The 16227-nt window shown below is 39.9% G+C and overlaps 1 protein-coding gene across 1 annotated transcript in view; it reads right to left on the reverse strand.

Moving 5' to 3' along the window:
* Nucleotides 1–1773: 1773 nt before the first annotated feature.
* The window catches only part of LOC108694409 (neuroligin-1-like), a 32902-nt gene continuing 18448 nt past the window's right edge, over nt 1774–16227 (reverse strand). Inside the window, exons 5-9 of the mRNA XM_018203854.1 lie at nt 7718–7910; nt 6037–6481; nt 3347–3620; nt 2694–2840; nt 1774–2594 (exon numbers count right to left, since the gene is read on the reverse strand). Coding sequence (XP_018059343.1) covers nt 1951–2594; nt 2694–2840; nt 3347–3620; nt 6037–6481; nt 7718–7910 — 1703 coding nt within the window. The 3' untranslated portion in view covers nt 1774–1950. The remainder of the gene's footprint in view (nt 2595–2693; nt 2841–3346; nt 3621–6036; nt 6482–7717; nt 7911–16227) is intronic.

The raw sequence follows: 16227 nt of genomic DNA on the forward strand, positions 1-16227 counted from the left end.
CAAGTTTTAATTCTACTTTAAGAGAAATTACATTTTCGTTTTTTTTTATTGTTACATACTTTGAGCAGATATTTGATCTTGGCGATAGTCTCTCAATTTAGATAGGCCATGATCGAAGGAATTATATTTATAATTAAATTTTAGCCAAAGAATCAAAGTGCCATCAAACAAGCTCATCTCATTGTACATTTAATTAATGTAAAATTAAAAATTACGCTGTTATATATATCCATTTAATTTCTGTAATATAATATTAATTAAAATATTGTAATTAAAAATATAGACATGTTCAATATATTAATATTTAATTTTGATGTTAATACTGAAGTTAATACAGTATTAATACTCGTACCTTGTTTTGCATGTCAAAGTAGAAAAGGATATACAAGATACGCTGTCAATCACGAAATTTCGAGGTTCTTGAACAAGAAACGCGGATGGAAATGATTTTACAGAACGTGTATATATCATCACGATGAAGAGTTCTAGCCGCAATTTCGTGGTGGTACGATACTTATGACTGTCGGACTATTCTCTATGAGAAGAACACTCAACAGAGGGTCGAATCGGCCCTCTCGAAAGTCGTCGCGCTACTCGGTCGTAGTCTCGTACTCCCGATGCCGTTCTATGGTTTTGCTCCGTCGAATGCACTCGTGATTGTGCACTTGCGCGACAGGTAACGCAGTTGGAGAATTGCGCTTTCCGCCCGAATAAATTTCGCGAGCGCTATTAAGCCGTTCTCCTCGGCAGGATCGAAATTACACGTTTCGAGAGATGTAGTTTAGCTATGTGTTGTAAAGGCGGAAACGACGAGTGCACTTTCACTTATACGAATGGTACTTCCGTACATCGTATTCGTTTTGCTTGCGAATAACAGACGCTTATCGCATCCAATCCGTTTGATCCATTTCGAATCGAGTACCTCTTCCTCCCAATCAATGCTTTACAAAGCAATCGTCGAGACTGGTATGCGATCGTGTACGTGGCTTTGGTATTCCGATTCCGTTTCCGAGATCTCTTAGATCAGATTCATCATTATCGTCGATTACCGTGTATCGATCCGTACACGGTATTCTTATATATATAATTGCTTTTTAGCAAAGAATTCAATTTAGAGCTTCTTAGCAAGAATTTCATTATACGTTTCGTTTCGATATTTTCTAATCAAGCGCCCTTTTTCTATGATATCGAAAATACCGATACGTTTCCTTTATATACTGTACTGATACTTAAGGCCACCTATTTGCCACGGTCTCTGAGAGAATCAGTATTTATTCCGATGAATTAAATGGCTAGGAAACATTGTATCGATATCTTCAATTACAAAAAAGTCCTTTGAATAAAATACTTTGTGAGCACCTGATATATACATAATATAGCGACGAATTACGAGGGTACTTTAGCAATCACTTTCTTAAAAACAACAGAGAATATTCCGTTTCATTATAAATAGCAGCTACGTACAATCCACGTCTCTATTAGAAATAACAACCACGTGCAATCTTACATTCCTACCAGTAGAAAAAACTGGTCACAAAGTTTCCTAAATAGTAATAGTCGGGCACAATCTAGCAGTAACAGTTCAGTAATGTGATCGCGTTTTAGTCAGTCACGTCGCAGTATCGCGTTGCAAGTAGTAATAGTCGACAACAATCGACCATTTTTAGTAATAATGACTAAAGTCAGACGCGCTGTTACATTGATTTTTTGACCACAATTCACACACAATTCACACACTGTAAAAGATCTGTTACATAGTTCTTTTCTGTTGAATTCGAGTTATGTTCGCATAATAAGTTCGATAAGTGAAAAATTCTCTTAATCGGTACTGTCCAATGATCAATTAAGGGAATATATCGTTCAAAATCTGGATTCTGTAGTGGCCTTTTCCGAGTCCATAAAGGTCACTCGCTTTGTCCGCGCGTTGCCCTCTGGGGGCAACCCCTAATGCTATACGGATATTTCTTGTATCTGCACGCGTTTCTTGATAGTGTTGGTGCTACCGGCAGTGGTGAGTGAACTGGTGGTCCTGGCGGGCGGTTTCGGAGGGATCGCGTCCTTGTGGACGTTGGTCCCATGACCGGATCTCGATTCTTTCCTCAATTGCTCGCTGTCCTGACACTCCTGGGACGGCGCGAACTGCTGCTGTTCCTGAATGGAAGGGCTTCTCGCGAGAGTTGTATATGAAGGGGGTGGTTCTTGAGCGGGTCGCGGATTGTCGGAGGGTTTTATAGACGTCCTGGTGGTCATCGGCAGAGACTCCTGTCCATTCGGCCTACAATCCATGGCGGCACGTTTCTTGTCGCGATCCCGCTGATAATAAATGCCAGCGAAGATCAACATATTCAGAACCAGAAGGATGCAACCGACACCCACAGTGATCCCCAGGGCAGTGGTCGTGCTGTAGTAATGTCGAGACGCTAGTCTCTGTAGCAGCTCGGCATCGTCCTCGGAATCATCCAAAATCGGAGTAATATCCTCGATAAGGCTATCTTCACCTCCCGTAGATGTGCTGCAGGCGGTGGTTGAGGAAGAACTCGTCCGAGTCGTGCCTGTTAGCGGCAGTGGCGTGTACCATTCGTCCCGGACTGGTCCTGAATAATAATAAAGTAAGGAATAATTAAGTGATACATCTTAAACAAAAGAAATAAGAATTTAAACTTTCACTTCTTTCGCATAAGATATGATCTTACCTGCATAATAATGATCGCCTCGTTCCCGGAAGTGATGATGTCGCATTGAAACGTCATCGTCGCCAGGGCGATGGAGCTGAGGTATCAAATTAAGCCATACAGCCATTTTATGGCCGCGATAATGGCTCTTCATCTTCGGTTTCAACGCTAAAATAAAATGTTAATGATTAAAAATGCCTCTTTTTCGATAATTATTTGTTACCATTGATTATAAAGATAGTTATCACATATTAATCATTCTTAAATGTGTACAAACTGAGCAACATATTGTTATGAATAATTATTAATAACAAATTAATAATAATATAATAATTCGATAATTTATAATTATGCATTAAAGGAATATCTACGTAATTATCATCAAGAAATAATTTCATATTTCATTTAAAAGGATTTCATTGCGCACGCACAATTAAATTTTTCAAAGAAATTTCAAAGGGAACGCGTCGAGGCGGACAAAGTCCACTGTACACAATCAAAATTCTGAAGGAACTTTTCAGAGAATTTAAAAAGATCGCGACGTTCCACGAGAAATGTCACGATCCTTTTAAAGAAACCGAGGATGGAAGAAGACGCTTTGTAGAAAATTAAATTTATCGAAAAATAACGGTGGAACTACTTCTTCTCTTCTTGCAGTCTCAAGCGCAACATACCTATCGTGAGATACTGCTGAGATCCTGTCTCATATTGTTCCCATGTGAGACCGCGGAATCGCGTCTTCTCCTTCGGCGTGCCATAGTCGACCGACTCGATCTTGTGCGGTTCGTTCGGGTTTCCAGTTTTGGCGAAATTGGTGAAGAAGGTGAGTACGGCCTCCGCAACGCCCTGGTCTTGTCGGGAATAATTTCGCGGGAAGAAAGTCCCGCCTGCCACCAACGGCAGCCCGAAAATATACGGTATGTCCTCCCCACGAACGCTCCCCAGGCGCTGCAATGAGATTCCCACTGAGAGAATCGGAGCCGTGGAGCATCCAAACTCCGTAATCGATAATTATACGGCTGAAACTACGTACATTTATAGGCGCGAGATATTATACTATTTACTACACGCGCAATTTGAGTAATTCGTAATTCATGTCAATTAAATTATCAACAGCTATTGTTCGGCGATTGTTTTATTTAATTAACCAAAACAGAATATCAGTTAATCATTGATAGCTAATTTTAGTGTTAATTAATAGAACCGTGACGATTAGCCAGAAATTGTTTCCCGACCCTTTGCAGAGTGCTGTACTGCAAATGCATAATTTCGACAGTTAAATTCTCTATCGGCTGCGTGAAATGGTTCCACGTATTATACCACTGATCCCTATTAGCACGCGTGAAACGCGTGTGGGAAAGAATACACGAGAAGAGTAAGAGAGATTGTGGCAGGCGGAAAACGCCGCGATTAACAATTCAAATAAATTCATCGCATTTGCATTCAGTGGTCTTGATATCGCTTTCTTATCTCTCTTCGGCGTAGTTTTTTTCACCTTTATTTCGTCTAATTCGCTCGTTTCTTTCTGTTTTATCGCGCGCTTGGTAAACCAGTGTGACGTTTTGATTGTGTTTGACAATATTTAAAGCGACAGAGTTAGTTGCGGTTACGTGAATGTATTAAGGGGATCCTAAAGTCATTTATTCGATTAGATGGGATTTATTTAATTCAATGGGATTTATACGTACGATTTACGTGTCATTGATACATTACTCTCACTATTCATCAATATTGCACACATATGTACCAATTTTCTAATCTTTCATATTAGGTACCTAAGCTTAATTCTAAGAACTTAACATTGTTTGTTCATGTAATCCCTAATCCAAGATTGTTTTATACAAAGTATCAAACTTGTATTATATATAAAGCAAATATTGTTACAAATTGGCGCCATCTAAATAGAACAAATCATAATAACGTTAGAATGATATTAAAAATGAATCGGAAAATATTGAAAAATGACTTTTAATGATCATTTTGGAGTCATTTTTACATCATTTTGATACCAATAGAAATATAATATTGATAATAAAATTGTAATTTTCCAATTTTTTTTATATAAAGTCAATCAGTTTAGACCGTTTTTATTTTAATTGTAAAAGAGAATTTTTAAATCTCTTTTAAGTATAAAGGCAATTAAAAAAATATTTTTGAAAAATAATCGATACAAGACGGCTTCAGGATATATTTCTTTTCGAGGACGAATCTTTATAGGATAAGGACGAATCTTTCGCTTCGCACTTAATTAAATCCTTTTTGTACAAATGTGACGGGGGGAAGGGGGGAGGGGCGGGGAAGGAAGAAAGTAACGTTGATGCTTTAAATCGCTGTTAACTACACGACCACCTACACTCTCTCGCCGAGTAGGATTAACCAGCTTTTGGAGACCAATTTGACGTACACCGTCTAACGCTGACTTTTATTATTTCTACGGGCGATTTTCTAACCCCTGAGAAGATAATATCGCGAGGAAGATAATACATCTCCGCATCGGAGATAATTCGTTTTCTTGAATATCTACAAACACGCCATACGAAATTTCTCAAGCTCTCTATGATTCTCCTTTTCCCTTTAAATTGAAAACGTCAATCTGTTTCCCGTCATCGTGAGTTTAACGCGCCGCTTGGCAGCGCGCGACCTTACAAATTGGCCGATATAACAATTTCTTTCTTGTCCTCCCGATATTATTATGTCAAGCATGACAAATCCCCGTCATTCCCGAGACAAAATGCGAACACGGTGCGCGCGGGTCGCTCGAGGCGTTTTATTAAATCAGTGTCTTCATCGTGAAGTCATGGCCAGCGGTTACCAGCCGGGTATGGATCGAATGCGACGCAGAGTGAGACGGATGAGAATGTAGGACCGAGAGAGTGTGTGTCAGGCAGGGGTTGAACGGGTTGCTTCCTTAGCTGAAAGTGCCGGTAGACTACTAGGTGTCGAGGGCGAACGTTAGTCTCTCTTCGGGATGTCAAGTTAATGGAGTTAACTCAGACTTAAGCAGCGTCTTTACCTCTTCTACTCACTCGCTTCACCTTTCACCGTGTTAGTAGCGTGCAATAGCTGTGTTAGCAGGGTGGACGATATCGTTTTACGATAGAGAAAAATCGACGCCTCGAGATACCGCGGATATTCCTGTCGATCGACAACGCTAAGTTACGTGATTTCTTGCTATCTTCGCGCACATTTCTCTCGGAAATCTCTTACGCCTCGGAAATTTTCTTAAAGTTGGCTATTACTTAAAAAAAAAAGTTATATTGTGAAATTCCGGTATTTAAGAATAAAATTATTACAATCCCCCGTGATAAAATTTCTTCGCACCGAGAAACATTGTCTTGCAAAGTTCCTCGGAGCGATATCTTACCTGCACGTAGCCGCTGTCCTTGGACTGATGATTGAAGTGATAAAAATACGTCTTGGCGCCCCGCCTGGCGTGGTAGAAAGCGATTCTCATGAGCGGCGCGACCGTGTGACCATCGCTCAATGCCTCCATGGTCGAGTCTCGTATTATGATGGGATGAAGTACCGGCTTATCCCAGTCCGTGTACTCGTTCCTCACCGCCGAGAAAATCTCATTCAGATGGTAGATGTAGGCGTTGCGGATGAAGGTGCGAAGGATGCGATTCCGGTGATCCTCTTCAAAGCCGAATTGTATGTCGTTGTTGTTGAAGTCAAGATTCGACTCGGTCGTGGAAACGCCTAGAATCAGCGGCACTTTGATGAATGCGTCGCTCGCACGCTCCATATCCAGACCCGGATCAGGATTGTTTTGGTCCACCGGTAAACCGGGCCCGATACGGGGTACAAATCTGGTGGAATAAAACAACAAAATCAGATCCATCACTCGTTATGGCAAACGATATTATAAATTGATATAATAAGGGTATTAAATCAATAAAGCGAGAGCTATTAATCCACCACGATCTGACAGTAATCCGATAATTCAGTGTACGTGCATGTGATTATCCTTGCAATTAGTATCGCAGATTCATTTCAATTTCGTGATAAATATACTGATAAATGCACTCGCATAACCTAGGTTAACGTCCTGTGAACGTCATCGTTAATATCTAATAAAACAATGCAAGTGTTGACAGAATTCAATTTAAGACCCAGCAATTTTCTAGGTTCTCGATTTTTGATTGCGTAAATGTTCACGTGGCAATTTATAACACTACAAGATTTTTAAATATCGCCAGTGCAGTTTCGACAACTCATGACGATTTATCATAAGTCATCGCAGCCATGGACTCATGAAATTGTTATAAATTTGTAACACAGTAATTGCTGCTGTGTGTTAGTTAGATGTTATTTTTTTAACGAATCAATCATATCAATTGAATTTTTTACAATCCGGCATTTCCACTTTTCATCGAAATGCATAGCTTCATTGGATTCATTCAAGCGACGAATATGAATTCCGCGTATATTTTATATATATATATCAGGATGTCTCGAAAATCATGAATCGAAATACTGCAATGAGAAAGTTATAAAAAATTAAGTAAAAAAAGTTATTTGTAAATTTTTTTAAGCAATAGTTTGTGAAATAACAATTAATTAAGTAATTTAAATATAGATAAAATTACGGACTAAATACTAAAGTGTGTGTTTACTAATACGCACGTGCGATTCATGAATAGGCTGTCTAATGTAATCTATAATTGGCTAAATTTAAATCTGATATCTGAACAACTATTGTTTCAAATAAAAATGTACACATAACTTTTTTTACTTAATTTTTTGAAAACTTTCTTGCTATTGGCATTTATTTAATTTACAAATTTCGGGGACACCCTGTATATGCATGTATGTGTATGTACGTGTGTCGCATAAATGGGACGAGGTAATATTTATTACATCGATATGCTGTCATAAATAAAAAGATGAAAAAGAAGAGTATCGATATTTTCCATCTGTTCCATTTCGCAAATATATTTCATTATTTCAATTTTCCTTTGACATTGTTGCCAAATGTAGACCTAACCATCCAAGAGAAGGAGAGTGAATATTCTTCAACACTTCGCTTGTGTCTAAGCGCTTACCTGATTTCCGGTAATTGCACGTCCATAAGGGTCTTCAACGGTACTCCTCGGAGGCAGTCAGCTATGTCTTCGTCACCTTCGGTCGAGCAGCCCATCTGTTCGCCGATCTTCGCCCTGATATCGTTCGGGTCGTGCACTGAGGCCCAGGGACTTAGTGCCGAGCCGCTGGATAATACCACACGGTGAAATAATCCTATGGAAGAATAGATGGTTTGAGGCACGCAGGAGCGACTTATAAGCACGCGGAGATCCCCTTTGTCCGATGCTAAGCCCGTCGTAACTCGTATATATCGAATAGCGAATACGGCAGGATATCGTCAGCTTCCGGCTGATCGAGCGGAAGCGATGAACCCGACGAGAGTTATCCCAAATGGTTATTATCCTCGCATGGATAATTAGAAGCGGACGTAAATATAATCGCGCCACGTCGGGGTTTGTTTTCCGCGCGAATCGAAAATCCGGCGAATTAATCGAACGCGCGATTATCGGACGATTAAAAACTGTTACACGACGGAGTTGCAGTTGAATTAGTAGTTACGAGAAGCGGAAAACACGTTGAATAATTTTCAATATCCGATCGGCATACAGGAAGAAATTTTCTAGGCAGCGCAATTAATATCGCACGTCATTCCAGCGGCCGCTTGGTAACGTTAAAACGTAGAAAATCACGCCTTCGTGGAAAATTCATGCTAATTGAAAAGGATATTGCAGAACTTAATTAATCTCGCTTTTAACGAGCTGAATTTTATGACGTAACGCAACGGAACGTTTCCAAGCGATGCGTTAATATCGCGTTTGATAGTATCTTTAGCTCGTATTCCGATTACGAACCGGAAAATCATATTCGCCGGCAAACATTTATGCTGACGCTAAAGTCGTTTATCGAACGTCACTGGTTTCTTTATGAAAATCGCTGTTTCGAATACAAACATCGCGCGCGCGTAGAATGTGATGCTCGTCCTATAGCGAAAAGAAATATTAGGCAATATGTGTCCAACATAAACATTCGCGTATCGTTGATGCGTAGTGCAAATATTTGTATTTTATGACTTTACACGCCCGACATTCGTGCGTACTCGTTTAATTTCTCGCAAGTGACATTCATCTGATATAGCAAATCGCCGGGCCGAGCAACGTTAGCGGATATATTTATTATCAACGTTTATTATCCACGATTTTCTTCGTTAGAGCGAAAAGTTTTCGATTAAACAAAAGCAGAGACTAGTCTGATTTTTCCGAAATTTTGTTCTATATTGGAGAACCATTGCAATCACAGCTCCAATTTTGCAATACGTGAAATTCCTGATTTCTTCCTCTTCGTAAATGTATCATAAATATATTACTATCTACGAAATATTGTTATCACCTCATTGGCATTCATAGAAGCCGAATAAGGCGCCAAAGATATTCCTTCGCCAACTACTTAGAAAACGTCGCATCTCATTATATTAAATTTGTTCGTTGCGGTGCTATTTTAAAACGGCGAACAGCGGATGCGTTTAACGAAGAATTTCTGCTGCCAACAAGCCGTAAAAAAACCGGAAAAAAATCGCGAAAGAAAAGAGCGACGATGTAAGAAGACGCACGGTGGAGATCCTTCTCATTTTCATTCATACGATCGCAGTTCCATTTCTGAGACGAACACATTCGGAAAGGATGTGCGCGCATACGCAGTGACCCGAAGTACCCCTTTTGGTTGCTTTATCGCTATTATTATTATTAAGAGATGCCGCCTGATGCGCACTATCCACCCCTCTGGAGCGTTGCCAATGCCGCGATACGTTTGCGGATGAGCCGGAAGGAAAATACGGATAATCCATCGCCGGTAGATCCCACAGCTAATCTTTTAAGGGGATCCTAAACTGAAGACCGAACTCCGATGGGATCACTGTTTTACAGATTTAATGGAACTTACACACGTACGATTTACGTGACATCGATGCATCACTACTGCATTAATATCATACGTGTACATTGGAAGAAATTATACAGTTCAATAAATAATTTTTGTTGGAATAGTTTGAAACAAATATTTACTAAATGTAAATATTACTAAATGTATATCTATTTGATATAAAAACATGAATTTGATTTAACTATCACATTTTTGTTATCGAATAAATATTTATTATAAGTAAAAATTTGTTTAGAATTATTCGAAGAAATATATTAAGATTTAATAAATTTCTTTTTCAGCATGAATTTTCAAATTAGGTGTTAAGTTTAAAAACTTGACGTTGTTTCTTCATGTATTTTACTAGTTTTCAGACTCCAATTTCGTAAGTACAGATTGCAGAGCTTTTATTAAGCAAATGTTGTCACGACTTGACAGTTTTAGACGCCATATTGGACTAAAAAATGTTTGATTAAAAACATGTTTTCAAAACATGTTTTCATTCTCAGCATAAATTCCACCTATCAGATTAGTATTAATGCATAATAATACTTTAATTCTTGGAAAAGAGTTTCCAAATCTATAAAAGTGATACATGAAATCTTTTATAAAAATTATTGCAACGTTTAATCAGGGAAAAAGACGACTTTAGGATTCCCTTTAAGCGCGAAATGTTCCATCTGATTTTCAGTAGTTATCGTCTTCTTCGAAATTCTACAATTCATGATTCGAATATCTGCACTTCCTTCCCGATTGCTTCGTGTAGCGACTGGCGCTGGGACCAATTATTCCGATCGTGCAATAGTCCCTCCGTACCAGATACGACGCGGAACGTCCATTTCGCTGTTCGACGTCGTTTTCGGTCGACATCGACCGTGTATCGTGTGGCTTGATAATAGACATCGGGCTGTGTTACTTCCCTTATTTCTGTGAGGCACGTTCACGCAGGGATCACGGCTACGAGAAACTCGATTTATTCGCTTTGATAGCATCACGTCGTTCTCCACAATCGCGGATTGACTATTGTACGTTGATTCGTGCGCGCTGTTATTCGTGATAGAAGATCGCTTCAATCAAAGCCTCCCCTATCTTCATGATTTTATAATAGCAATGTCATTGAATTTTTTTCCTCTTAAAAAAATCTCCTTTATCACATTATCTCGAATTGTGTCTTTATTCTTTTAATCTCAGATATACGCTTTTATTTATTGTCGACTAAAAGAAACGAAGTGCGTTTACCGCCTGCAAAATAAACGACTCACCTCCGTGGATTCTGACTCCTTTTCGCCTCACAATTACTCCATTTTTCACCTCGTCCAGTGCTATTGTCGGCTTGTACTTTGGAAACGTATATTAATAAATGTTGCGGAAGAAATACGGTCGCCATTTCTATAAAGGGGCGAAGAGCCGGTCAGTGACCACCGCTCCTTCCATCGCGCAGACGACATTAGCGTCGCCAGGGTTAACGCCCTTAAACTGTCACGTTAAACCACGATATTTCACCTAGTGCCCTGCCCTCGTCCGCGCTTTCTCCCGCCCTCATCGTTTCGCGACTAGCCTCGTTTCGCCAGCCAGCTACCATAATTCCTCCACAATGTCATGTCCACGATACGAGAGTGTCGCGTCGTGTCGCGTCGCGACACGTCGATGAAATTTCGACGCATCGGGGGTGCCAGCCCATTTGGTGGTTACTCGATCTCCTTCACGTCTCTCATCATGGTGCAATCATCGAGAATTCGCCTCGTTCATCAGCTCGGCGACGCCCGGCGTCGTGGCGCCGGTTGAAGAGAACCTAGCAAATTGACAACGGTGTCTTTCTCGTGCTTCTTGATAACGAGAATAATGAGGTTTCTCTCGGTGAATGCGATGAAACAGACCGCTGGGAGAGGAAAAAAAACGAGAGGCGGCGGAAATTGTATACTTTTCGTTAGCGAAGCGGCGAAAGATTAAAGGCAAACAAGAAACAACGGTGCGTGATGATAATCAGACCGGCTTACATCCGGAGATGGATTTTCTCGGAATGAGCGTCGAGCAACTGGCTGGCTGATCGTCATTCAGAAACGCGGTACATCACACGAGTGATCAATCGAGATTTCTCAATGGTTTGTATATTTCCTCACATAGTTATATTCTGTAATTTCCATTCGAACTTTTGTTGGATATCACCCAGTTGAATGCCGGAGGTGTCTCTCTTCGAGATTTAGAATTCTACCACAAATAAGACTAAATCACATTCTCTTTAAATCTGAAATAATGAATATTGCTGACATTATTAGTTTTAAGTATGTCAATAGGTGATCAGTGAAATTCAACTGAAAAAGAAAGTATCAAGTTTGCAAATTTAATTATTATATAATTAAAATGCTGAAAAGGAAAAGAAATTTGAGCATTATTATGATTAAAATAGATATTTTTGCACGTCAGTTTTAATACCATATATATTGAATTTATATTGTTACTAAAGCAAAATTAAAGATTGCGCATTTCATTAATTTTTTTAGTTAAATTTCATTAAATTCACTGATTATTCATTGATATTGAGACTAATAATTAATATCCTGATTCAGATTTAGAAAGTTTAAATAAATTTTTAATCATTTGATCATAAAAGACATCCTATCGTACATAGTACATAAATGCACATCGCTAATTTTTATGGAAAAATGGATTTCGTTCGATCCGAGCTTTCCAATCGCAAACGATGGAGGATTTTGCGCAAAATGCCACTATGTGGACAAAGTTAGTAGTTATGAGCGCGAATGATTTTTATTTTTTTAAAAGGTTTGATTTTCCAGCGTTCGTTAAATGGGATAAAAAAATAATAAATTAAAAAGACGTATTTGTTCCTGGCCGATAGTTTTACTCTGATATTTCACTGGGGTTGGAAAAAATTTGACGTTCATCATGCGCGCGGATTACGTGATATTCATGCATCGACAATATCGATACCTTTTACGAGGAAAAGCATTAGCATCGACGATGTCCATTTGCAGACGTTAAGTCATCCAAAAACCATAACTTTATTCGTAAAAATATTATTTTCTCTAGACAGGAGAAAGATGAAGGCGTTTATTCTTACTGAAAAAAGAAGAAAAAGAGAGAGAGAGAGAGAGAGAGAGAGAGAGAGAGAGAGAGAGAAGATAGAGGAAATATTGTTCGTTGGTTCTATGGAAGCAACGTGAATTTTCATCCAATTCAGAAGAATCTTATTTGGTTGGGATGTAAATTATACTTTGAAAGGAAGCGACGCAAAATACGGCAGTTCTAATTTATTTTCTTCGTTCTCAGGGAGTGCAAAAGGATGCAGAACGGAATGTCCGTCTACTTACTTCGCGACCACGACTTCAGGATCGTCGTATCGGGACATACTCTCACGATTCTCTCGCTTCCCATGACGGTTCAACCGACATTCCGCATGTAAATTACTTCGTACGTCTCGTGAAAATTCTATGAACACGTACAGACCTCTGGGAGCGCTATACTGATTGAATTAAGTTTGAACACGTAAGAGCGAAAACTGCTCGGAGCAGATTGCGCAACACACTTAATTCTGAGCTCTTCATTAAATTCTAACGTTTATTAATTTTATTGAAATACTAGGTTTATCATCATGAAAAAGTTAACGATAATTTTTAAAAGTGTGTGCGTAAACGTATGACAATAAATAAATTTTAATTTAGCTTTAACAGTTTATTGTTGAATGCATATTGATGCGATGTGTTTGAATGTCGAATAAAATGATGACAGGTGTGTCGGTTAATAATCCAATAGTTTGAAAATAATTTAATAACGTTATATCGAAATTTCGTGTGTTAGCGGCCTATCAAAAAACGATTTTAGCGATCGTCGAGATGATAGAGTAACACACCAAAATCAATTCCATATCCGGCGATTGTACCTGGACCAATAACGACGTGGTTCTCCGAAAATCCGGGAAATGGTCTCTCTCTCTCTCTCTCTCTCTCTCTCTCTCTCTCTCTATCTTTTTTCTTTCTCTTTTTTTTTTGCACAACGTCACCAGGACGTTTCTCTCCCCGGTTATTTTTGTCGGTAACGAACTGCAAAATAGAACGAAGGGAATGTGCTGTGCGAAACGGAAGACGCGAAGATAGAAACGCTGTTTGGAAGCTATTTTTATGACTTATTGTTATTCGTGGTATTGCATAGTGCTTGGCTTTTCTCGCGTTCCATTCCCTCGGGACACGAGAGAAACCCACTATACATTTCTAATCATAATAAATTTTAATAACAAATTTCGTAATTATTTTTTGAAACACGAATGTACATTTAATAACAAGAATAAAATTATAAGAATAAAGAATTAAATTGCATGAAGGATTTGCAGAATTATAATAACTTACTATATTATTTTTCTTTATACATTGAAAGTCTGTTGATCCACTAAGCTAGACTGATCCGTTTTCATGCGAAATATTTCCAGAGAATGAAATCCTCCTGTCCTCTCTTTCTTTTTTTTCGCATTTGCACAGATATTATCTGAAACGCTGCAGACGTTTGAGTTGCCATATCCGGGGGACTTATATCTCAGGGTGCAGCGAATCAGACAATTGCCAGGAATCACACTCGGTTGCCTCCTTGATTACTCACGAAGCCAATCGCTCGTATCTCTGGTTCATGAGAACCGTGAAACTGCCAGAGGAACAGACGCGAGATAGAGAAGCAACTCTAGAAGAGATGTTACCTTCCAAGAATTGAAGAATCCACACACACACACACACACACACACACACATACACACACGCACGCACGCGCGCGCACACACACACACACACACACACACACACACGCACGCACGCACGCACAAACATGATATGCGTGTAAGAGAAGACGTTTCAAGGCGTGTTGCACACGCTTGAGTCTTCGCTCATAAAAAATTACAACGGGGGGAAACGATAAATCGAGACTGTCTCTCTACGCCATGAAAAGCTTATTTCTCTTGTCTCTTCCCGGGCGATGATACGTAATGTCGACAGTCTTCTCGGGATTGAGAAAGAAGCGGGAAAACCGCACCCCAAATACTCCTGGGAAGGCTAGAAGTGACTTTCTGAATTACACGAAAGATCGATGTAATACGAAACGTTTATGTCTTCGGTGGTACCCAGTTGGTAGAGCATGGTCTTCATTTATCATCGGACATCGAAATCCGCCGAAGGCAGACAGCAGCTAACAGCGAGAAAGCAATCGTACCTTCGACGGCTAGTTATCGACGGGAAACCCAAACCGATCGTTTTGCAACTTTTTACGCAACGCCGGGCAAAGCCATTAGCCGTTCCTCGCGTAATCGTATCGAATACAACAAAATGCATCGACAAAAAGCGGATTGCACGGGAACACCTCGTGTGGATACCGCGAAAAATCGTTGGGAATCAACGTAACACCCGAATCGATTTTATACTAGTTTCAGTGGAACTTAATCCAGAACTCTTTTTACGTTACACTTTTATCATCAAATATAACTAACAACATATATCGCATTTCTGCGAGTTCTCTCATAACTATGTGTCACGATATATAAGGGTCTATTAATATTTTTGCAGCGTCGCGGTCAAGCGGCAATTCTCATCGACACTTCTCCATTTATTCCACTCAGTCTCTCATTAATTTTGCATAACTATAAGTCCTATAGACCGACCGAGCGCAACCACTTGGGCCGCATCTCGTTGCAATATTAAGCATCTACAGACGATGCATTCGTCTGCTAGAGAAGCTAATGTCGTTTGCCGGAAGTAAAGTGAGAGAGTAGATTTCTCCCTACAATCCTCTTCACGCGATCATCTCAGAATTCCATGGTTTTCGAAAGCCTCAAATATTTCTTAAGTACTCGTGTGAAAAGAAAATTACATGAAAAAAAATTGAGACTTTTCTCTCAGCACGGATTAAAAATCGATGCATCATCGTTATCGCTTTACTCGTAACTTCAGCGGAGCATTTTCTTTTTCGAAAGAAGAGCATCCTCCTGGCACCCGCAATCTCTGACCAGCAGCAGCAAGAAGTATAGAACCGCACCTGGTCTCGCGGAAACCGCCGGCGGCGCCGACGTCGAAATCGAAGAAGCGGAAAGTGCGGTAAGGTCGGAAAAACCGACTGACCTCGACGGCATCCGGGATGCTAAAGAAAAGCGGTTTCCCCGAGGGTCCGTCCTCCCATCTTCCCCCCCCTCTCTCTCTCTCTCTCTCTCTCTCTCTCTGTCTCTCTCTTTCTTTCTCTCACTCATTCACTTTAAGATCGGAGCCTCGAGAGGAAGGATGGCGCGCGGAAGGAATGCACAACCAAGAGTGATGCTCCCTTCTCGAGATGTAAACTGTTTGCGCTGTTTCCTGCACAACCGGAGGTCCGGGAAATGGCCAGACGGGAGAGTGGTTCCGGCCGACCACCACAGCGAGAACGACCTCTATTCCCCATACCACTTATCCTTCGTGTTCCTTCTTAGCGTCCATTCCGTCTGTCTGAGCGAATACACTTTTGGCTTTTTCCTATCAATGGTGACAATTTTGAAATTGAGGGGCTTCTCGCAAAGGGATGCTGCTTTTCGTTTAACTATTCCATTAAAATTTTTAATTAATATATAATCACTATTTATTTAATTTTTCTAAAT

This window comes from Atta colombica, unplaced genomic scaffold (assembly GCF_001594045.1).
Source record: "Atta colombica isolate Treedump-2 unplaced genomic scaffold, Acol1.0 scaffold12, whole genome shotgun sequence".
Classification (NCBI taxonomy): Eukaryota; Metazoa; Arthropoda; class Insecta; order Hymenoptera; family Formicidae; genus Atta; species Atta colombica.